Source organism: Sphaeramia orbicularis, chromosome 8 (genome assembly GCF_902148855.1).
Source record: "Sphaeramia orbicularis chromosome 8, fSphaOr1.1, whole genome shotgun sequence".
In the NCBI taxonomy this organism is placed as follows: Eukaryota; Metazoa; Chordata; class Actinopteri; order Kurtiformes; family Apogonidae; genus Sphaeramia; species Sphaeramia orbicularis.
In genome coordinates this window covers 49,777,597-49,803,716 of record NC_043964.1, presented here as the reverse complement: position 1 = coordinate 49,803,716, position 26,120 = coordinate 49,777,597, and the positions used below count along the sequence as shown (strand labels likewise).

General features: G+C 38.8%; 1 protein-coding gene across 1 annotated transcript in view; it reads left to right on the top strand.

Moving 5' to 3' along the window:
- The first annotated feature begins 402 nt into the window (after positions 1-402).
- gna13b (guanine nucleotide binding protein (G protein), alpha 13b) overlaps positions 403-26,120 on the top strand; it is a 36,528-nt gene continuing 10,810 nt past the window's right edge. The window contains exons 1-3 of the mRNA XM_030141536.1: positions 403-723; positions 20,102-20,331; positions 24,314-24,364. Coding sequence (XP_029997396.1) covers positions 441-723; positions 20,102-20,331; positions 24,314-24,364 — 564 coding nt within the window. The 5' untranslated portion in view covers positions 403-440. The remainder of the gene's footprint in view (positions 724-20,101; positions 20,332-24,313; positions 24,365-26,120) is intronic.

The window sequence follows — 26,120 nt, the reverse complement described above, 5'->3', positions numbered from 1 at the left end:
AAGTGTACATAAAATACTGGGACATTATCCTACAGTAGGCGCCTAAGCTTTACACTACTGACAAAGGGGGATCATTTGATTCTAGTTCCACTTAGGTTTTCTGTAGACAACTACTGACGCACGGGAGTATGACGGGATTAACCTGAATGGGCATATTGTTAGTTCATTTAGTTTCTATACTTCTTTGTTGTTACTACAGAAAAATGTTGTGAAGTAGCTCTCTTTTGTCTTTCGGGGATTAAAATTATACTCTCAAACGTCAGAGTTTGACAGTTTACCTGCGTACATTTCCAATAATAGGTCGTATAAGAAACGTTTGAACGATAGTGAAAGTTGGAGTGACGTTAAAAACAGCGGATTCCTACAGCTCATGAACGTCTCAGTGGGGTGCAGTGAGCTCAGCCCTCCTCGCTGTCTGTATCGATGAAGTTGTTTCAAAGATGGCGGATTTCCTGCCGTCCCGTTCCTTTTTATCTGTATGTTTTCCTAACTGTCTCCTTACAAGTGGCGAGGCAGAACAGTTGCGGAAATCTAAAGAGATAGATAAGTGTATTAATCGAGATAAGACGTATGTTAAGAGGCTAGTTAAGATTTTATTGCTTGGAGCAGGCGAGAGCGGCAAGTCCACTTTCCTCAAGCAGATGCGCATTATCCATGGGCAGGACTTCGATCAGAAAGCCAAAGAAGAATTCAGAGCAACAATTTTTAGTAATGTTATTAAAGGTAAGAGTTGACTGACTTGTATTTGTCTCTTACTTGTTGAAGTTGGCTTGTTTTGACATCTTTCAGTGTGTTAAAAGTACTGAGTTAGAAGTTGGTAGCCACGCTAGCTCCAGCTGAAGCCACCGGGGGCACTTTTCAGTGTGTTCGACAAAGCTAGTCCAGTTAGCTGCTTCTGCGACCAAGAAACGCCCATGTTTGTGTTTGTCTTCACGACTGGACTTGGGGGGGATCGGTGAGGCGCATGCGGTCGGTGGCTCTCGCTTTGTGTTTATCTAGAACTCCTTAGATATGACCAGTCTTGTCCTTTTAAAGCATTCCATCCAGTACATTGTACACAGTGATTTGTCCCAGTGTTTTCTGTAGGTCTGCTCGTAGCACTGAAACGTCTCACTTAGTCTCAGAAGGCGACAACGTGACAGAAAAAGCGAATAATGCATGTGTTTACTGTAAACTAACCGCACAAGAACATGGAGTCCTCTCACACTTGACTCCAATCTGGTTTCACACTACGAGTCTTTTCACAGAGATGACATAGAAAGAGGAGATTTTTGTAATGAAAGCTAGACAGTTCTAAAATAGTATGCATGACACTAATCGTCCACATGTTTGGGTTGTGTCTGTCCAAAGAGTGTTTTACAGTGTAGATACAATTTTTTAGCAGTTTTAACTGTCAATCTGCAAGTAACATTAGTGCTATTGAATATGTACATTATAATACATGTGTAGTCTGCTGATGGACCAAATTAATATGCTAATAAAAAAAGTTGCATTGTTCTGGATGCATCTGCAACACAGTACATGAGACAGTTACTTGAGGAGGAGGTGTTGGCTGGGGAACCCCAGGCACTGATTGTGGTACTGAGCCGTGGCACTTAATTTCTTTGAATTTTACACATTAACTTTAACATGGAACGCGAGCTGGGTTTAGTCAGACAGGTTAGTTTTTCCCTACTGATGATGCGCTGTCTTTTTTTGTCACCATCTCCCACTTGTTTGGTGGCAACTCTGACCCATCCCCATCTTTTAGATGAGCAGCATTACTTATTTCAGTCTGCTACACTCACTGCTCAAAAAGTGATCAATGTAACCTGTGACCCATGGCTTCCTATGGCTACATGATAAAAAAAAACATGTCATAAGAGAAGGTATTTTTACCAAGCTTTTGGTGTTGTGGCAGTGTCTCATATGTAACAAATGGATTATTTTCACTCATATCTGAAACTAAACAGAATATTTTTAAGATGGAAAAAACACTTTTTATTAGTCAGTGGTAGATGATTAATTGAAATTGACAGGATGCTTTACAATTGGTATTAGAGCAGGGTGCTTGCACAGGTCTTGAAGGTCTTAAAAAGTATGGAATTTTGAAAAGCTGTTTTCCAGGCCTTGAAAAGTCTGGAATTTTGTGTGAAAGTCTTGATAACAATTTCTCTCATAGTCGAATTTTAGAGTGTGGTCAAAGGCATATAATCTTCTAAGATAAGAAATACATGAAGAAAACATATAAGAAACTTGATATATTTCACTAACAAGCTGGGACTGGAATGATTCTAGTGAAACTGGTTTGTGTGATATCTATGCACTTTAGAGAGTTTCATAGGTTTTGAAAATGTTTCTGTCAGTAAAACAATTTACTGCGAATTATGCATTCATTCATTCATTCATACATTTATTAAAATGAAATTCTTTACTTCACACAACCGGTACAATCTCAACCAAAAAAGTAGGCACACAAATATAAAGGTACATAAAGTCAAGGTCTTGGTGGGAAAAAAATGGCAGTTTTGAAAAAGTGTGGAATTTTTATTTGGATGAAGAGCAAGGACTCTGTAGAGATATGGAGAATTAAAGGCTTTTAAAGTGAAAAGCTCAGAAAAATTATGGACTGCAGTTGTTTACATGTTGATACTGTGTATTTGTGTATTTTACATATAATTCAATCCCACAAATATCCATTGGGTTTCTTCAATTCAGGACCCAAACTCAGACTTGAAGCTGGACAGAAATAATGACTTCACATTTGTTGTGATAATTATTGATCTCTCTCCAAAATATGCTGGAATGCTCATGAAGACAGGTATTGTCTGCATTTATGGATTAAAATGCTAAAATTGAGGTCAAGGGTGTCATGAATGGACAGCCCACTACTTTTTGATTCATAACTTTTAAACCAGACACGTTTAAGACAAATATTACACATAATTGGAAAGGTCTTAATGCCATCTTAAACATACTCAAAGGGCAACATTTACTTTGAAGTATTTTTAAATGAAAAATATAAAAAACTACTGCGTCACGGATGGACAAAAAAATTACATCTATTTTTTGCAAGAATTGCAAAGTTCTCAAAAGTGAAATTCCTACGACATTTTCATCTTGAAGTGTATTCAGTGTATACCTTAAACCCTCTATTTTAAAACCTAATAATTGGTTAGAGGAAAAAAATATTTTATCATACCTAAATAGCAAGAGTTTTGACAAATGGCAGCGTCACAGATGGACAACAAAAGTAAATGTCAAATCAGACATTTTTTATTTCAGTTATCAATATCATAAACTTTTTTTTCAATATTTAAAACATACAATTAATATTAAAATTATATTCAAATATATTTTGCATAGATATATGCATTTATTAATTTTAAACACTGTGTGTTTATGGCATAAATAATATAATGGTCAAATATCAATGTTTTAGAATAAATTTAGTTTATACAATGAACCCAGAATGACGGCACAAAACTTTGTGACTTTCCAAACATCCACACTCATAAAACTCCTCAAATTTTTTTTCACCAGTTTTTTCCTCATTTCAAAATACATTTTCTTGAAAATATAAGTAATTACCTACCCAAAAATATAAGTTTTGTGTAGATTATTGTAATTAAATTTTTTTGACTAGATGTTTACCTTCCCTTGACTTGCCCATATATATATGTGTATGTGTGTATCAGCCCTGTGATGAACTGGGGTAGGGTAGATCGGGGATAGGGTCTAGCACCCCCATGACCCACTCAAGGTTAAGTGGTGAATATATACTGCTGTTGCAATAGATCATTGAATGTATCATGATAGAAGATTTATTCATTGCTAAGGCTTTTGTGTCCATTTATAGGGATTCTTTGGCATCTGTCTTCACTAAAATGATTAGGCTAGTTCACAGTTTAGCCAGTAAAGTTTGTGTAATATGTGGTTTTACTGCTGCTGAAGAAATGATGACATGAAATGATAAGTTAAGAATGATTCCTCTCTGTGAGCTACTGCTCCATCCTTTCAACTTAAGAGTGTAAGTAAACTTGATTTATTTTTGCTGAATCAACAGTGCAAAACACAGTGTTGGAAGGTATAAACATTTCTAGTTTGATGCTCTAGAGTTTGTTAGCACTAAAAGTGTCACCGAGGAAATAAAACGAGCACAGGCCATCTCATAGTAACTCAGAGAGCTGCTCACTCCAGATGTTTGACTTGATACTGATACAGAATGGAGTAAAACATGATGATAGACATCCTTAGTAATATTGTGAAAGGTGAAAAATCATTTCCCAAACTTGCCTGAACTTAGAACAATTTATTTTGAATCTTTCACTACATTTCACTCAGTGTTGAATAAATGTACTTTAATGCATAATTCATGTTAAGTACAAGCCTGAAACTCAAGGAGAGAATATTAGAGTGTCTTTGTACATAATATCAGTATTACACCTAACACTGAAAATCAGTGTTGGCTAACTAGCAGCAAACTTAAATGTAGCATGCATTTGCATCAGCATGAATGTGAAACTGAGTCTCAACACTACATACAAATGTCACATGATGAAATGACTGTGATAAGGAACTGTATGAGTTGTGACAGGCCTATGTATCATATAATCTCATGTAAATAATCTGAACATAAACAGCATGGCACAACACTGTTCCCCTGCCCATACAGCCAAAGGATGTAAATGAGTGACAGCATATCACACGGCACTTGTGGGCAGGAATATTCATGATCATTCATCAACACTGCTTTAGAGGAAACAGTTGGGGGCAGAGGATGTGTTTTACTCGGACTAGGTTACTCATGTGGACAGTGTTAACAGTTGGCTGTTTGTATTTAGACAGTTGTAATTTCTTTGTAAACCTGAGTCGGCTGCTGTCAGGTGGTGATTCATGAAGTGATTGATGCTCATGTGGAAACAGTGCAATTCATCACATGGATATTTTTGTCAGGAAAAGGGAAGCAGATGCTAATATTGTGGTAATGGATCACGTCAGGCGTCAGCTGTTGTCCACCTGGTACTAGAACTGTCCTATTTGACACGTCATTATTCCAGTGTTTTCTGTTAAAATCTGCATTGATGGGTATAATGCTCCATACAAGGCACCATTTTTAGTGTCTCTTATGATCTGCATTTTTGCTATAATGCCAGATTGTATAAAAGGCTGGTCTGAATGTGTCATGATCTGTGTTTTGGAAGGATAAATAAATAACAGTGTTTCTGTGCTGCTAACATTAATTTTTAATACCAGTGTGAATAATATATTTTACAAAGCATTGCATTATAGGTTTTTGGCAGCATAAAGGCCTGTTTATTCTCACTTTACATTAGTGCTGCAACAACGAATCAATTTAATTGATCCAAATGGATTCTTAAAAGAGTTGGCAACAAATTTGTCAGTCAGTTTGTTGGGTCTTGAGCACGTTAGTATGGAGGCATGCCCACACGCTCTGTAGTGTAACAAAGGAAAACACAGAACAGCACGGCTAAGGCTTCGGGTGCTGGGCCAGATTTTTAAAGCTAGGTTTACATTATGTTCCTGGTGGTCACAGCAGCCCCATTTGGCCCAAACCTAGTGCGCCATTTATGTAACAAAAATGGGTGGCCGATGAGAACATAATGTAAACTTAGCTTAAGATAGCTTACGTGTCATGATTACTTTAGCCCGCTAGCTAGTTAGACACTACTGTCATAATTATAACATTTTCATCCATCTCCGTTTATGAGGCCACCAGACTATTGTTACATATCGTTGACTGGAATAGCCTAATACATACAACGCTAGTTTGATAGCCTATAACCAAAGCTGGTTGAAGACTATAGCTTGCTAGTCTCTACCTATAACAAGTCTAGGTAGCGGGTTAGTGCTCACTAACGTTACCCGAAGCCATTGCGGGGATGTAATCATTAGTGACTTTTCTGCAGACTATATTGCTTTGGGTTAAATACCGATCTTTGAGAATTGAGTCTTTTGTCTTTATCTGATGAATCAATTAGTTATTAAAATATTAAAATAATCTAGAGATTAAACGATTATTAAAATTATTGTTAGTTTGCAGCTCTACTTTACATACAGAAATTATGTCTGTTTCAAACGTCAAACGTCACTGCCTTTATACTTTCATGTGTCCATTGTGTTTGAATGAGCATTTGACAATCAATCCATCAGAGGGAGCCGCTCGGTATTAACATATTGGCCAAATACCAAAAAGAAGAAGAAGAAAGTCAATAATTACAAACATAGTGATGATAGAGGAGGTATTGCTAGTGTTGATATTGAAAATGTTAGTTGTCATAAATATGTCTGTGATTTTTCCACCAACTCACACAGCCGCTTTTTAAAAGGTTCTGCCATTTCTGGAAATCATTCTCTTCAGATCTCAACACGACTGCAATTTCCATATGTAGTTCTCTGTTTGGGTTCACATCTGCAAGCTCCCAGAGGACAGACAGAAATACGCACATAATGAACGCAGAGAATGAATGCTCTGTCCTTATACGTATGCATATTTAACATTCAGCATAAATGGGCCTTAAATGTTGTTTGGCTAGCAATTTTATTGTATTTAAATTCTTTAGCATCTGTCTGCGTTAAAATGGATCTGTCCATTCCCTTTGACCTGCAGAGTTTGTGTAATGTATTGTCCTACTGCTGCTTATTTAAATAATTAAAAAGATGTTCTTAATTTGTCTTGCCTAGTTGAATAAAGGTTAAATTAAGAAAATAACAATAATGGCAGATGAGATAATGATGATTGACAGTTGATGTTGTAGAGTAAAATAAATGATTGTTACCATGACCTCACAGTGACTGGTGGTTAATGGGTGGCCTCAAATTTTTTTGTATAAATTAGTATTTCAGCTGTTTGAAAACAGAACTTGACAAATAAGTAAACTAGAACAGCATTATAGTGAATTCAACTGATTGAAACACAGTGGATATAAACACAGAAATTGCTTTGACTTAGAACTGAAACTGCCAAAATATACTATAATTTTGACGTATTTTGTCCCTGTCACCCAGCTTACCATGATTGAAAGTGACCTGCAAGATGTGAACAAACACAGAAGAGGTACACACTGGGCCAGAAATTACAGTAATATATGATTGTAATTTCTCTAACACCAGTACACAAGAGCAGTAGCAGTACTCAGCTGGTAAATGAGAAGAAACTGAAATACTTCATTTTGAACCAACTGAACTTCTTGTATTGTTTGTCCAGCAGAGTAGTTACAGTAGTGTCATATTCACATTAAATGTAGACCATTAGGTTTCCACAACTTAACATTAGTGTGTGTGTGACTTGCTATTTGTGTGAAGTTTGTCACAGTCCGTATGTTTACATGGGCAAATTAGTTGAGCTACTTCTGCAGCTCGTCTAAGCCGTTTTATTGGACTGTTGTGTTTGTCTCGGTCTTGCATGCATGGGAGTGTAATAGATTTATTGTTGAAATCATGTTGTGAGATATGCAGTTTGTTAACCTATGCCATCACAGACGCCAGTGACAGTCAGGAGCAACTTAGCAAGTCATTAAACCAGAGATAAACTAACATGACAATAGTTAGCATTGCAAATTTGTACATAGCAGACTTTTTGTCTGCTAAAATGTAGACCAGACAGATGAAATGTAGTACAGATCTTTAACGCATGCACAGAATACTTTATTCAGTTCCAGTCCAGCTGTTCTGTATATATGTAGGAATAAGTTGACATTCAATTACATTATCTAGGTACGCAAATCCGACTATTTAAACTTCACTTTCAGCTGAGCTAACACATTTGTTTACATGTTGTTTTAAAGTCCAGTTTAGTCCAGTTTAGGATTAACACAATAATCTGGGTTTTTTTTTTTTTGAGTTTCATGTGACGCTGAGTGAGGCTAACCAAAGACAGTGGCCTGTGTTTGGACTTCCATGATGTCACAGAGCTTGTCATGGGGGGTGACGTCTGATTCAGTGCAAACAGGGAAGTGTGATATTCGAGGCTGAAAAGGCAAAAGGGTGATCAGTTTCAGTCAGAGGGAAATACTTGACGTGCTTCAGACGAAAAGGAAACTGACATTCATTTGTCATTTCAGTGTTGGAAAAAGAAATGACTGGTTTTGGCTTACAGGCAGGAGAATTAGGTTCTCTGGGATAATGACACACTGATTTCAGTATTGTTTACAGTATTTTTCTCTCCTACCTGATGAGTTAAAATAATACACTCTCATGAAACAACCTAAGACTAGGGCAGTTCTAGCACTACAATTTGTAGAATTATGAATTTTAAAATGTCAAAACCACAGAGATAAGCACAGGAAATGAGTATATGTAACTGTGTATTTAACCGTAAAACACATAATTATGAATAACAGTATCATTGGATGTTGTGTTAACTATATTTTTTACTTTTTAAAACAAATATTTTACACTGTAGTATAAGAGTAATAATTATGTACATACACCTTGTGAAGAAGTGACAACTATTGTCACATAATAACATAAAATGTATTATATTTCTCTTTACCCTTTGGTAAGATAACTTTACAAAGTCAGATATGATATGACTAACACACAAAATCTACTGTGTAATTCTTCAGAAGTACTCTACTGGAGTAAGGGTGAATATCTGTTCTGTGGTGGTCTGGTATTCACCTTCCTTTCACAGTCTTTGCGTCATGAAATTGAAAGTCCTCTTGCAGAGTGAATGAATAGCCTGTGAGCTGCAACTGGGTGCATCTATGCAACTGGTCCCTAAAAGCAGGGCAGAGGAGGTAAAAATTCAAACAAGATGTAGACTAATGTTATGAAGCAAGTTTGGAAGCACTTTGGGTCTATTTTAAAACTAAATATTTACTGAGATAAAAGAAACTATTTTTCAGATGTTGCACTTTTTTTTTGATGCGCACATACAAAAATTTGCATGTAACACAGACATCAGTTTTCTATAATGAACTCCCTTGTCTTTTTCTTTCCTTTTTTTCACAAACCAACACTATTGCACAAGGCAAATCCACAGACAACTCAGTGATATCTGATTGTTCCCCTGAAATTAGATCTAGTTGGTATTCCAGCGGTGCGCGGATGATTCTGCTATGCAATGATTACCTTGATGTAACCAAAATAAAAAGGACATGAAAATTACTATTTTTTGGAATTTTAGAAAAAAATTCTCTCATAGGTACCTTTCGGAATCTAAGTAAATATGCAAGGCAGAGTGTTTCACACCATTGACCACTGTTGTAAACTCACTTGTGATTTATTTGTGTTTAAATGAGCAGGTTCTGCATGTAACGCAACTGGACATGATGGGTTATGCACGAAACCTCAAATGAGACTGCCGATTCATGAAAGACCCGCATATCTGGATTAGGAAAGCCACTAGGATCATCAAATTTAACACAGTGTCTTTATTTATAGCTGTATATATGACCGTTTCAAGCGATTTTTTTCAAGATAAAATGTGCTGACACCTCAGTAGCTTTTCCTGTTCCAATTTTGGTCCTATTTTTGGCCCCAGTATTTTATTAAAAATTCATTAATTTTGGGATGTCTCATAGCAAGATCATACTGTAATTTTTTGTGCATTTATCTGAGGTCATCATTAGGTACATCCTAGGAGGAAATATGTCTAAATTTCTCTTTTATTATTGGGTTTAAAAAGCTGGCTACCAAAATAGACCCAGTTTCATGCAACCCCTAAATGCATCATCCTGCACTCAGTGCTTTTCAAGAACTAGCCCAACAACCCATAGAACCATTATCCTTATTTCAGAATGGTAGTGGAGGATGCCAGACCTAGCTAGAGCACTGGCAGAGAACTGATGAAGTGTAGAAATGGATGTGCGTGAGTAGGACCAGTACACAAAATCCATACAAGAAAAGCACTCAGAGAGCACAGACCTCCACCAAGGCAGATCAGTGCCCCCCCCGGATCACCATCAAAATTTCATCATTTCTTCCTTGTGCCAGTATCAACATTTCCTGAAAATTTCATGAAAATCCGTCCATAACTTTTTGATTTATCTTGCTAACAGACAAACAAACTTACACGCACGCACACAAACACACAAAGCAAAGCGATCACAATACCTCCTGGCGGAGGTAATAAAGTGCCACCAGATGAACGGGGGTGGCTCTTACCTTTATTTAACAGCGTTTCTGCCTATATTATTATAAGTAGGACAAAAACCGGCGGACCCCCCTGGATTACACATCAAGAGACCAATTCCACTGGAAACACTGGTACTCTAGCTTGCCCCTGGGCAGCTTTGGCTTCACTTTTGGGGAACTGTCATTTTGTCCATCCATATAAAGAGTCTATACATGAGATACACACTGACTGTATTTTGGAGAACCAGATTCCTCTGACAAGCAGATTAGATGACAAATTTAAATAACAGTTCTGGAGGAAACCATGATTTTGTCTAGCCTCTAAACAAAAAGAACCACTGTGACCCTAGCGGTTGTTGTAGTTACTTATAAATAATGTGATATTACAGTGTAGTTGTTACCTCGATAGTCCTAACTCGGAGCTGTTGCTCTTTTCAACAACTACAACCCACTGGTCTGGCCCGCAGGATGCATTCCACTGGAAGAACCTTTCAGTTTCACTGTGGCAGTATATTCCTTCTTCATGTGTCTGTTACCTGTGTGTTACTGTTTTCAATGCCCCCTCTGATTATGAAAGCACAACTTGTGACCTTCAAACTACATTCTGATAGGGGCAAGTTTTGACAAAGACACTTTGTGGCATTTTCTTTTGTAGATTTTCAGTCATTTTAATACCATTATATTTTTCCCCATGCACATGTTTCATCAAAACATCTCTTCACACTATTTGGCAAAGTCACTGCTGCTGCACCCTTCACTCGGTGCTGCCCAAAACATTTGTGATCTGTTTAAGGAACTAACCAGACAAGCAAGTGAGTTTTGAACCTATTTCAGAATATTGTTGTATTTTCTCCAGAGCTGGAACAGTGCAAATAATGTGTTGTTGTAGGTCTGGTTCTGATGTCATCACACGACAGACCTCATTGTTTCGTTTGTGTTGTATAGTTGCAGTAGTCTGTTTTCCTCTGCCATGGTCATATAATGACCTGCAAATGATAAAAACAATCTCACCTAACCATGTTGCTAACTATGTAAATTAATTTTGGAATGAACTTTAAGTGTTTTGTTATCAGTACAGTGGGCAGTGAAAAAGATGAAACTAACCTCACAAAGTCCATTTTACAATATGTGTTTGTGTGTGTACGTGGGTGCTTGTATGTGTGCAAGATGCATCGAACCAGACACAGAACAAACAGCCTCTGAAACCTTGACAGTTGCAGCTACAATGGAGAAATCCAACCAACTCAGTGTGGTAAGATGAGTATAAATGTTAACAGCAACAAAGCAGCAATAAGTTACCAAGCCCACAGGTCAGGACAGACTGCACATGTCTGTGTGTGTTACAGTGACAAACATGTCCGTTGTTACTTTGATCCCACTTGGATTCTCACTTCAGTAGTGTAACTCTAGCACTGAATGTCTGTTTTACAAGGTGAAAAACAACTTAAGTACTGAGAAGGTGGTGGAGCAAAAAGACTACGACAGAAAATGATATGTCCATGAGATGAAGTAGAGAATCAAAACAGTGGTGCATGCAGATGTGAAATTTAACCATGGTAACAGTGATGCTTTGTCTGGTTCTGTGTCTATGAAATTCTAAATATGTCAGTTGTAAACACACACACACACACACACACACACACACACACACACACACACACACGAATCATTAAATTGGAAAAACTTCTTATTAGTGTCAGGTATTTTATTGAATACCCCATGAAATGTAATGAGTGAATTTAAGTTGATCAAGCAGTGTATCTTGACAGCTTTTATTATAAACAGAGGATCAATGGACAACTTGTAGATGACTCATGATCTACATGATGGACTATTTGATTTTGTCATTTGAAATGTGTTCATATCTGCCTTTTGGGTAAATGACACTTCTCGTTTGTGTCTGTGTCACTGTGAAAAGTGACCTTTCCAATGACCTGGAGCCTATTGTAGCATGCATTGGGCCTGAGGTCACATGAGTCGGTATAACTGACAAACACCTTCAAGCCGTTTGAAGTTTCCAGTCCAGATGGCTCGCCTTGTTACTGATAGCATCCAGTCTTCTGTTAGTGTGTTGTGTAAATCAGTGTTTCAGCTCTTTTAGTTACAGTCATGCCCTTGTTTTGGGGTTCTGTAAAACTTGTGGTATACTTCATGCAGCAGGCACAGCAAAAGTGGATGCAAAACACGGCATCATAGATGTATAACCTCAATATGAACATCTTAGACATCACTTTCTGCACTAGCATCAACTATGTGCAGACTCCACTTGATGACTACCTGTGGCATGCGGGACTCACCCACTCAGACAGTAATGTCTGCAAGTTTCTAATTTAGAAATGTCATGTCAAACATACAAATTTAAATGAGATATAAAGAATACTAATAAGTACCTATCTCTGCTCAGTTTGACTAAATCCAAAACATCACCAGACAACAGAGGTTGTGTGTATTTCCTTTCACACTTCTGTTAGATCTGCCTAAATCCCCAGAAATCTGGAACTGTAACTTACAGCCTTTTGCAATTTTATTATTTCTCAAGCTGAAATTGCAATTTTAATTGTTTGAATCAATTGGGCATGCAGCTCTAGTAGATAAACTAGAGATGGGACACTGATAGTGATGTCCCGATTTGGATTATTTGCTTCCGATTTGTTTTATGATTAATTTTGGTGATACCACTCCAGTACTTTTTACCATGAAATTTAGATTTAAATTTGGAGTTGTTATATATATTTTATTATCTTATTATTTTACTTGAGATCACAATTGGGCTGAATGTTGAACCTGAACTAAGGACGTGTTCACACAGCGTACTCAAGTCCGTACTGTGCTTGGATACGTTCACACCTTTCTCACAGATGTTGCATTCATAAGCATGTACTGCAGCCGATGCCCAAGTACGAGTGGGTGTTACAGGGCCGAAACAGTAGGTGGTGGTGTGGAAGGAATTCTGTCGCTATCCAACAAACGTGAACGTCAGAAGATAAATAATAATATAATAATAATCTTCATTTATATAACACTTTTCATCCATTAAAAACTGTAGCACAAAGTGCTTTACATATCAGTTTAAAAATCAGTACCGCCCCCCACCCACACCCACCCGCACACACACATACACACACATATATATGCAAACCTACAAGCTCACACATACTTAAGAAGACTGGCTGAGCACGGGTAGACCAGAACAAAAATATAAAAGTAAAAGTAAAAGAGGAGGCGCTGTCTCAGGGAGCCATCTGCACCAGGAGGCAGCCGCCGACCCCGGCAACCAGGCACCAGCAACACAGCCCCGCATCCCAACCAGTGGGAGAGGGCCAACTGGGGCCCCACACCCACCAGAAAGGAGCGGACCTCAGTGAGAGAAGGCGCCACGTCATCCCCTTACGTCAACCCTTACGTCATCAACTGAGCAACTGTTCTGTTCATTTGTCTACAATGGTGGCAGTACATGTCTATCTGTTAGCCTATTTGAGGCAAAGTGAAGAAGAGTGAGCTTCGTTGTCCCTGATATATCACTGAGTGGTTCGGTCGATAAGGTGAGCCCGTGCCGCATGGATCTGAGGTTTTTCAGGAGACAACAGTTACAGGAGCGCCATCTATGGTCTCGTAGTGATTAGGTCACTTTCGGTCTCAGGCATGGATCGCTTTCACACGGCAACGTACCATACTGGAATCCATGCAGTTGGTACCCAGGACTACCTACTCAACAGGAGTCGGGTGCGGTACTCGAGCATGGAACGTTTGCCTTCACATTGATAAAATTAAGCAGACTATGGGGTCAAACATACTGAGATACGGACTCAGGTACTGTGTGTGAAAGCGCCCCAAAACAAGTATGGCACCTTTTTACTCTTAATAACTTTAGTATAATTTTTGCACTTTCCAAATTCATACCATGGGTCAAATTAGAACCTTTGGCAGGCTGGTTTTGGCCCACGGGCCGTATGTTTGCCACCCCTGCTATTGTGTGTCTATGGACATGTCCAGACAATGATAATTTTGGGGGTACGTTCCATGCCGTATGTACCTCACAATGCGCAGACCATACGACCGTACAAACTGAAAGTGAAACTTAAGATGTTTTACTAATTCCCTAAAGGCCCCCACAGAGTCTGGTGTACTTGACTTCACAGACGTCTGTGGATGTCTGCGACTCTTCCCCTATAGAGTCGGGCATATTTGACCCCACAGACGTCTGCACGTACTCGAGGTGAACTCGATGCAGACCCAAAGAAGACGTCTGCACAAAGCCTAATTTTTACGACTGTGAAAACTCCACGTACGCATATTCGGTGTCACAATAGACTGCTCGGTGGGAAGTCTTTGCATCGACCTGTTTTAAATGTGAAATTGGCACGCTCAACTATCTAACTTCAAACACCCGCAGACAGAGCGCGTGGAGTCCGCGACACTCACAGTACGACACAGTACGCCCGACTCTGTGGGGGCCTTATGTCTCCCTCTTTTATGCATCTCATTTTCCTTTTCCCTACCTTTGGAAACTTTCATTTGAGGGGGCAGGACGTTTGTTTAAGAGGGCATTGCCCCCCCCCCCCCCAAAACCGGGCCCGTATCGGCCTGATCTTGTGACTAAATCCGATCCGATCTTGTAAAAAATGCCACATCGACAGCTGATACCGATCTTTAGATCGGATCGGGACATCCCTAGACACTGATAACATGTTTTCAATATTACTGGTAGTTGCAGAAGGTAGCTCTGGTAGTGGTCAGTGGTTATACATAATGTATAGAGTAAAATTGCTGACTTCAAAGGAAAATAATGGCTCAGAAAGATTTATTAAAAATCACACCTTGAACAAACTTTATTTTTACAGTTACATAGATGTTCTTTAATCTTCAGTGAGGAATTTTTTTATATTGGTTATTTTATGCATTTAGGTATTTTTTTTTTTACTTAGATGTTTAATTTGACATTTATTTAGTTTCTAGTAAAGTAAAAAAAAAAAACAAAAGAACTGTTCAAACCCTATCAAACTGTTTTAAGGGTGTTGGTGATGTCGACTGTTAGAAACTACCTGTTGAATTAGCCCTTAACAACCTGCATTGGCCCCAAAAATGTTAGTGACCAACCTCATATTAGTTATTGAAGCATTTGTGCCTTCTTTGCTTCTCCTGATAAAATAAATCTGGTGTTTATCTGTCAGCAGACTGGTGTTAACGGTATGTGTACCTTCTTGATGCACTGAGTAACAAAATCTGACCACACTTTGTCAGCTCTGAGGGACATAATAGACCACGGTATATATGAGGAAGTGTCTTGGCTGTCCATTTGAGTTCTGATCAGCAAAAAACACACTTTAAAAACAAACCTAAACACAGCTTGGTCTTTCGTCCTATTGTCCATTCCCAGCTGTGACAGACAAAATAATCTTTCTGTGCTTATGTGTTGTTTTCAGTCTGAAGCTTAGACAGGAGAGTGCATGAAAACCACATCTCTTTGCGCAGGAACTGAGGATACATGAACAGACACAACACACTCATTCCTGAGGTGTCAGCTCTGTTTCACACAGAAACACACACACACACGCCTTGCTGACAGCTGTATTAACCTGGCTGTTGGGGACATCGGAAGAACATAACACATTGTCAGTGGCGGCTGTTTGAAGGGGTGAAGCACAGTTCACACAGCACAAATGTAAACTTACATCTCTGCTCTTTGCCAGGACATAACCACACTTCCCAGGTTTGTAATAGCCTATTCCACACAATTAACTGTGAGGTTTTGTCTTATAAATACTGTATGTGAGCTAGGGCTGGCCTGAATACCTTTTTTAGTGCTCTGATGCTTTGCCAGTGGGTTAAATTTGCAGTAGAATTCAATTGAACAATAACAATAATAGTGATAATTCAAAAAAGGTTCTCACAGCATATACCCCAAATATAGAGCAAAACATCTCTTTCACAATCCTCACACACATCTTCGGTTACTGAAGGCTTCATTCCAGTGCCACTGTGAAAATCCCCACCACCACAGTGGACATATACACCCAGTCTTTTTTGTTTCACAGCTTTGACAACTCATTTAAATGTATGTTAACACATAACACGATAAATTAAGCCATAAAGATGATGAAGAGAACATAGCACCTGGCAAAATAAGTGTAAATGTTCCAATAATGTCCATGAATTGATCTACAGGTTGATGTTCTGGGAAGTCTCTGTTGCCCACTGGAATCCAGACTTGTTGTACTTAGATGGTCACTCAAGGGCATGTGCAGCTGAGCGTGAGCTGAATGTATTTTAATATCATGACTTAATAGTGGCAGTAAGTACAAGTACACCATTTTTCTGATTTAAGAGAACTAACCAAACACTTCTAGTGCTGACAGACTCTAGAGAATGACCAAAAACAGGCTGAAATAAACCTGGTAGTCTAGGGCAGTGTTTCCCAACCTTTTTGAGCCATGGCACATATTTTACATTAGAAAAATCACAGGGCACACCACCAAACAAAAATGTCACAAAAAGTATATTTATTGAAATATAATCCAAATCTAGTCTCAATTTACTTTCTCAGTGTGAAACTTAGGCCTGTTTAGTTGAACACGAAGCTGATATTCTTGCAGGAATTGAAGAAAGACACACACGAATCTTCCTCAACAGCTCTGAGTGTTTCTCTTTTTTCGTCCTTATATCAGTCATGCTTGAAAAGCCCACCTCGCATAAATAGGTTGTGGAGAAAGGGAGCAGTACAAATAGCTTTGTTTTCCAGAATGGGGAACTCCTTGGCAGCAGTCACCGGACACTCTCCCAGGGTTCACGGGTAACCTGCTAATCTGCGCATCACTAGTGAGGGTGGCTTTATCAACAGAACGCACCGCATCGGGGCCGGTCCACTTTCACTTTTATTTTGCAAAGGGAAACAGGAGACTGTTGTAGAGTGGATCATTGGTGTGTGCAGTCATATGTATCTATATCACGCTGCTCAGTTAGAGTACCAATCAGGTGAAATTGGATAATCTTCCACAGCACACTTGATGATTTCTCACGGCCCACTTATGTGCTGCAGCACACTGGTTGGGAAACACTAGTCTAGGGACAGTAATGCTAATTACTTTCAATGAAGAATAGTAAAGTTTGGACACCAATAGTTAAAAGCACTGGACTGAAGATGACCTTCCCATCTTAATAAATACAGCTTTTATGTGACAGGATCTTTCACTTTGTCCCACTGGCTTTTAAGTTACAAAGAATGTCCAGCTTATTGCTGCTGGAAAATTTAAAAAGTGAATGTAGAATGTATTAAAACTGACACCTGGTGCCTGTCCATTGAATGAGTATTCAAATAGTCGGACCTTCGTGTCAAGCCCTGATGTAACCTCCAGGTGTTTCTAAATTGCATACTTAATAGTGTTTCAGGCCAACAGTCTCCTTTTATTCATAGAATAAGCAAATATTGTTGTGAGCCATCTATATATTTTCTAGTAAGAGAATGTGTTGTAGTCACACTCTTCTACTGGTCTTTTAAGGCCAAAACATACACATTTTCATGTCAGCTGATGCTAACAATTATCATGATCAATGTCAAATCATTATTTCTTTTAAGTTTGAAGGCTGATAGTTGATTCTGGATGAAATTTAAAGATGAAATATGCAAAAAGACACACCAAAAAAAGATGCAACGAGATGAAAACAAAGCACAGGACGAAAATGACTGAAAGGACAAACATCCATTCATTTATTCATTCATTCTCTCAGCCACTTATTTCCTGTGAGGGTTGTGGAGGTGACGGAGACTTTTGCAGCTACTTATGGGTGGGGGGGTACGCCCTGGAGATGTAGCTAGTTCATCACAGGGCTGACACACACAGATGAACAACCATTCAATCTCACATTCTCGCCTAAGGGTGCCTTTAGGTTGATCAGTTAACATACAGTGTTGTGAAAAAATATTCACCCACTTCCTGATTTCTTACATTTTTGCACATTTGCCACACTTAAATCTTTCTCATCATCAAGCAAATTATAACATTAGACAAAGATGACCTTACTAAATAAAAACTGCAGTTTTTAAATGATTCCATTTATTGAAGGAAAAAGATAATTAAACAACCCTAACCCTGTGTGAAAATGTAATTGCCCCCTAAACCTAAAAACTGCTTTTGCCACCCTTGGCAGCAACATTTGCAATCAGGCGTTTACAATAAGGGGCAATGAGTCTTATACATCGCTGTGGAGGAATTCTGGCCCACTCTTCTTTACAGAAAGGTTTTAATTCAGCCACTTGGAGAATTTTTGAGCATGAACAGCCTGTTGAAAGTCAGGTCACAGCATCTCTATCAGATTTATGTCCAGAGTTTGACTAGGCCACTTCAAAATGTAATTTTTTTTTTTTTTAAAGCCATTCACATGTGGACTTGCTTGTGTGTTTTGGATCATTGTCTTGCTGCAGAACCCAATTGCACTTGAGCTTGAAGTCATAAACTGATGGCCAGACATTCTCCTTCAGGATTTTCTTGTACAGAATTCACACAGAATTAATGTTTTTGTCAATTACAGCCAATTACTCAGGTCCTGAAGTAGCAAAACAGCCCCAGACCATCACACTGCCACCATCATGTGTAGCTGTTGGTATGACTTTCTTTTTATTAAATGCTGTGTTAGTGTTACGCTAGTTTTACTAGATGTGGATGGTGGAATGGACCTCAATTTTCCCAAAAATGTGGTAGATCACAATTATTTTTTCACACAGGGGTAGGTTTATGTATGTTTTTCCCTTAATAAATGAAATCATCATTTAAAAAACTACATTTTTATCTACTAAGGTCATCATTGTCTGAAACATTTAAGTGTAACAAATATGCAAGAAATCATGAAGGGGCCATATACTTTTTCACAGCACTGTATTAATGTATGTGTTTGGACGGTGGAGGGAAGCCTGAGTGCACAGAGAGAACCCTCACATACACTGGGGGAAACATACAAACTCCACACAGAAAGGCCCACTCTGGTCATGCTGGAATCCAACCCAAGACTTTCTTGCTGTGAGACGATGGTGCTAAACATTGGGTCGCCCCACTATCAACTATCACAATATAAAAATATATCCCAATAACAATAGTTATTGTTTCAGTGGCTAGTTCTGTCACTGTTAAACAAATCAGATTGTTGTGATTTTGATTATTTTCTTGTGTTATATGTGTTATTTTTTTCAGTTTTTAAGTCTCTCACCGTTGAATTCCATTGCCACCCAGTGTGGGCCTTTCACATCTGTAGGTGTGAATGGGAATGAATGGTTGTTCATCTGTGTATGTCAGCCCTGTGATGAATGGATGGATGGAAGTTTCTCACATGACACAGTCTGTCACATTTACATGACTACTTGACAGTGGTCCAGTTGCTGGGGTCATGAGGATTTTTCATTAATACAGGGTCATGGAACAGAAAATACGGAGAAACTGTACACTAATCCTGTAATAAGCTGCTTTGGTCTGTGGCTGGATTGGGGGTGTGCATGTTGTTGAGTCTCTGTGCAGGGTCCAACATGTCTAATGTTAGTGTTTACCTCTGTTTGCATGTGACTTACATGCCTAGTGATTTCCTATAATTGTGCAGATTGCTGGTTATTATTACCTCCGCCAAGGAGGTTATGTTTTTGCCAGGGTTTGTTTGTTTGTTTGTTTGTCTGTCTGTCTGTCTGTCTGTCTGTCTGTCTGTTTGTTTGTCTGTCCGTTAGTGTACAACATAACTCAAAAAGTTATGGACAGATTTGGATGAAATTTTCAGGGTTTGTTGGAAATGGGATAAGGAAGAAATTATTAAATTTTGGTGGTATTTGGGGGCGGGGGGGCCCACTGATCAGCCTTGGCAGAGGTCTGCGCTCTCCGAGTGCTTCTAGTTCTTGAGTATATATCCACCACCAACAGGACTCAACTGAGTGAATAGCGAATGTATTTATTCAGTGTTCTTTTCTTTTCCAGTCACACACACTCTTGTATACTTCATGTTATAATAAAAATGGATGAGCTTAACTTCTGCTTTCTGCTTTCTTCAGGTATTCGAGTGTTGGTGGATGCCAGAGAAAAGCTACACATCCCATGGGGCAACCCGTCCAATCAGCGGCATGGAGACACCATGATGGCCTTTGACACACGATCTGCAATGGCTCATGGTCATGGCATGGTCGAGCCTAAGATCTTCCAGCATTACCTGCCCTCCATCCGAGCCCTGTGGGCCGATCAGGGCATCCAGAATGCCTATGACCGCCGCCGAGAGTTCCAGCTGGTGAGTGCACTACTATTTGGCATCTGAAGCAGTGGATGTACAGTCGTGGAAAAAATTATTAGACCATCAAAAGTCATCAAAGACAATGGTTATACAATCAAGTACTAACTCCTGTGTGTATCATGTGACTAAAACAGACAGAAAAGAAAACATGGAATTAGAGCAGCACAATATATCATTTGAGCATCGTCATCACAATGTACATGTGCGCAATAGTCACATCGCAGGTCCTGCAATGTAGAAGGCAAATGAACTCAACATGTTCTCATCTAATTTCAAGGGTACCTGACACATGCTGCGTGCAGCAATCCACCAATCACAGTTGTTCTTAATCAGTTTGGAGTGAGTCACTGGTGACAACACTGAAAAATGAGCAATGAACAAGAGAAAATCACTGTAAACAAAGACTTGGTGCCAAAAAGAAGGAACATCAGTTATCCGGAATTATTTCGGCTACACGAAGGATGATATTGAAACACGTATTCCGTGTCAACAGTGCTTTCCACCTGTCAACACAACAAGAGGAAACACAACTAATTTGTTTGACCATTTACGTTGGCACCACACAGCTATTATATACTCCAGAGTATTTTTTCATATTGCAATATATATCGCAGGGTTAAAAAAATCGCAATGTCAGTTTTTTCCAATATCATGCAGCCCTACATTTTTGGCAGTACAATGACATAGCTATTAATGTAAGAACTGAAGTGATTTTGGTTATTATCAAGAAAACCATGGAAAATGGATAGATATCAGCACTTAAATTAAACTTTTATGAGCTATTTTTGTTGTTATCATTATATTTGTCCAGACAAATGTACCTTTAGTTGTACCAGGTATTAAAAAGAACAAGAAATTGAAGAAAACAAGCGTGGTCTAATAATTTGTTCCACGACTGTTTGAAATGTCAATTTCAATATCTGTTACAGCTTAGGGATGGGTACTGAAACCAGATACATATGGGTCTGATCAATGTGCTGACTGTGCACCCTGAATGCTGGTGGTCTTGAATGTGAAGTGAACCTGCGGAGGTTGCACCTGTTGGAGGAGCTTCTGCTCGTACTGTGGAATTCCGCTCATATTTCCAGACAAAAATTCTCAAGAGCTGTTGCTTGTAAAGCGAATGTTTTGTGCCATGGTGTACTCGTACTGCGAGGTTCCACTGTATTGGTTTTTTTAATGGTAATGGAGGAAGAAAAATAGGTCTTCTCTGTGTTATGGCAACATAAATGTTGTTTGGCAAATTGTTGTCATCAACTTTCTCTGACGAGAAGACGAGACTCATCTGTGATGCATTTTTGCAATTTTCAATTCAGATGAGAGACCTGGTCACTTCACTCATTGACACAAGTGTAACAAATCTTTGCAAATTCAAATGGAAACATAAGTGATCTGTCATCATACATAACAAAAGTCCGCCGAGTACAGCCAGAGAAATGCACAATTTGATGTTTTGTTTGTAGGTCATGTGTCTTCCCTGTTGTAGCACCCTGGGGCCCAAATCCAAACACGAGTTAATGATTTATGGGTTAATGAAGTGATGATAGACCACTGATTATTTCACTATGGGTTGATTCATAAATTAAATCTGAAATGGTCAGAACATCATCATTCAGAGCAGGAGGATTTAGAGATGTGAGGCTCCGCTGCCAAAATACTAACAGTCTTGCATTCAGTCTTATACTTTAAAATGGTGATTTGTTTTGCAGTAAATAATTATTTATGGTATTGCTATTATAACAAAATCAGTCTATAATAGTAATTTGAAAAATGCAGTTGTCCTTTGCTACTGAATTAGGTATCTATTTTATAGGCCCACAATATATATGAGAAAATAAAGCTAATAATTTTGTTCACAAGTTGAACTGTAACTGCTTCTAACCTATGAAAAACAATAACCTTTAAAACACTAGATACTATGGTAGTATCGATAAGAGTAGTAGTATTGATAAAATCTTAACGATACCCATCCTTAATTACAGCTTTGGTGCTGTCTGGTAGTGGGTGTAGAAATGGAGAGTGCATCAGTGGCAGCAGATTAAAAGATGCATTTAAATGTTAAGTTTGATTCTGGTATTAAATACAGGTTTAGTTTTATCTCTGACTTAAGTCTCAAGTGCTTCCATTTTGGCTCTTGGCTACATGATCCTCATATGTTCCTCATATTACCTAGGGCTAGAGCAAACGATTGTTCTAGTCCAACTTTTTTTTTTTTTCATCAGTTAATTAATGTAGCCATACTGACTAGTTCACATGGACTTGGGGTACTGCAGTTACAGTCAATGTTATTTTGTTTTTTGAGTTTGATTGTATTTAGAGGTTTTAGATTTTTGTGTTACACTCGCATATTTGCAAGAAAAGGTGAATACAAACTGATGAGGCAAGTGTTGTGTCCGAAAGTAACCCTATATGTTTTGTGCATTCAAAATAAAAATAAGAGTAATTAAAAATAATGACCACAAATTAACTAGTTCAGAATTAGTGAAGGTGTCTGTTAGGGCTGCACGATTAATCGATTTTAAATCGAAATCGGATTTTTTAATTAGTACGATTTTTAAAAAAGGGAAATCGTAAAATCAATTTCATCTCTCTCGTGCCTGCGGGCCGCGTGCTTGCGGGCTCCCGTAGAACTCCTCCTCCTGTCAGTGACAGCGGTCTGTCACAGAACTCCGTGTAATGACTGGACTTTAAATGTGTTAATGAGCCCGCAGTACTTATAGCAATGTAAGCCGTGGCTTCACGCACGGATCCCGCAACTGAAATAGAACTGCATGCGGATCACTCATCTTACGTTGTCCCGGATCCGTACCGTACTGTCTTCTTCCGAACCGGGTCCGGGTCTCGGGGTCATCAGGCTCAGCAGAGGAGCCCACACAGCCCTGTGCCCACACACATCCACCAGCTCCACACATAGAATCCCTCCAGCGTGTCCTGGGTCGGTCTATTCCACGCACGGATCCCCCAGTTTAAATAGAACCGCATGTGGATCACTCATATTAATGTGGTCCACACACGCATGCACGACTGATGCCTGTCACTGACTTACATTGGTATCACTTCTGTGGGCCCAGATACCCAGGAAAAAAAAACAAAACAAAAAAAAACACAGACACACACACACACATATATATATATATATATATATATATATATATATATATATATATATATATATATATATATATATACACACACACACACACACACACATATTTATAATTTAGTTCTCTTACTTTCTTACTTGCTAAATTTTTCATTCACAAATGTAAGTTCTGTTACACAAAACCAAATATTATTTATTTTTTGAAAGATGTTGAACTTTATTTAAAGCTGTTAGATAAATGTGGAAACAAAAAGGCTATAAAAAACATAAGGATTTGCTCTGATTTGGACATTGTATTATATAGTGTATTCCCCCTTACAAACTTCTGTTATTTTCTTGTTGTATACATTGTTTGTATACTCTACTTCATTCAATAAAGATTTAATTAAGAATAAAACTTCTGTGGGTTCATCACGTGATCCCATCACAGATTTGAGGTTAGAGCAGTGCCTTGCATTGTTGGCTGCTCACGAAAACGGCATGCTGACTTCTGTTGTCTTTTGTAGTTTTACCCAAAAATCAAAATCGAAAATCGAGTTTTTAGAGGAAAAAATCGGGATTTTTTTTTTTGCCAAAATCGTGCAGCCCTAGTGTCTGTGATGTAGTGTAACAGCAAAATATTGTAAAGAGCTCCTCCCAGCTTAGTTTTTTTTCTTCTTGTTAGGCCTTGGTGCTGTGAAAAACACTTGATATACAAAACAAATAATATTAGGGAAATCATTGTAATTTGTGGATTTTCTGATTAGCTGTTGAATCCTTTGGTTAACGGATTTTAGTTTTTATTGCATTTTAGACTTTGTCCCACTTTCTGTGGAAATAGGGTTAGTAGATGTATCAGTGTTAAATAACTGTATATCTGTCTGTCTTTTCTCTCAGGGGGAGTCGGTCAAGTATTTCCTGGACAATTTGGAAAAGCTCGGACAGTCGGTAAGTCCCGCCCACTCCGCTGGAGCTTTTCCAATCAGACAACCCGGTTGATGGAGCCACAGATGGGTGTGATAGTGGTAGTTTGTTGAAAAGAGAAGTGAAAGAGCTGTCTTCCTGTTGTCATGTCTCCACACTGGTTTGTTCCAGTGTTGTCTCACAGAGGAACAGCAGTATTTGTTCATCCAAAGCTGCATATGTGGCTTTATGTTGTGTCCCTAAGCACTGTTTGTGTAAAATAAGTTCATCCAGAACATGAAAAGACAACATGCTACTGAGTCACTCAGAAACAGGCAAAGGTGATACAGTGAAGGACCATGGAAAAATGACTGAAAGCCAATGACATGTATGGAAACTAAGTAAAAATTTGGACTTTAACTCTGAGAGTGGGCTTCCTGTTGCCTTGGTCCTGCCTTACAGTGCTCACCATTAGTCTGAGTTTGAGCTGCTTTTATAACTGATGGAGTTGCATTTTTTTTCTTGTGAAAAGGGAACTTTGTCCAGCTCCTGGCAGCCCAACAAACCAAGTGCCTCCGTCTGCATTAGCGTTCATTTTCCTAGCACAATAAAAGAGGTCATGCTGCTGCTGTCGCCTTTTAAATTGTCAATCTTGAAAACACTTGTGATTTTAAAAAGCGTTTTAACATGAAATCAATATCAGTGCAGATGAGCATTTTAGCTCAGCTAAAAAAAAGTTTTTTAAAAAGTGTTCATTCTGACATGAACAGAGGCGTCTGTAATTAAGTATCCACGCTGAATTAACATCTGGTAGTTGAGGCTGACTTCTTTTTTTCTCTAGTAACGTCATATGACACACACACACACACGACAAAGCAGGGAAGGACATGTAGGGACTGACATGATCGAATCAGGCAGTGGACTCTTAACAGGCTCTGACCTGACTACAATACAATACCAGAGTTTACTGAAGCAGGATCCTAAAATATACTGTTATACTACAATATACAGGGCCATTCTGTCCACACAACCTTAATTTTACTAAATATCTCAGTCCCCCCTACAGTCCTCTCACAGACAAACTATTATCTCAGGTGAACTTAAAACTGCAGTTACCATGGATAATACCAGCAGGGGTTGAAATCATGAACTGAACAGCAACAACTAAAAGAATCTATCAAACGCTTTAACCTTAAATTATTTTAAGTGTTGGTTCAGGTTGTTGAAGTATATTGTTTATTTTCTGAGGATTTCGCCTTTGTACAAATACATGTACATCTCCCAACATGTGCATGCTGACCTTGATACACACTGTACACACTAGAGCCCGACCGATTAATCGGCTGGCTGATTAATTGGGCCGATTATAGTGTTTCACCAATTAATCAACATTGGCCAATATGTCGCCGATGTGGCTGATGTATAAACTTTTTTGCTGCGCGGAGATTCTGTCACATGCTACTCCTGTTTGTGTGTGTGCGACACGGAGAGTCAGACGAACAGTAAAGTGAGTTAGTTTCACTTTCACTCCTGCTCGGACAATGACGCTATCACCCCCACACACACAATCACATTATCACAGAGCTACTGCTAATCCCCCCGCTCCGACTCCTACCCCGACCCCTGGGTGTTAATAGTGTAGGGGAGACGGGGGACAGTTGTAACACAGGTCAATTGTAAGTCATGCTATTGCTCCAATCAGGAACAACTTAGGACTCACCTAATTCACTCTGCACATGCTCAGTTTAGTCCTTAGTCCACATGGGAAGTTGTAGTGCCGTGAGGCAGACACATCAAAATT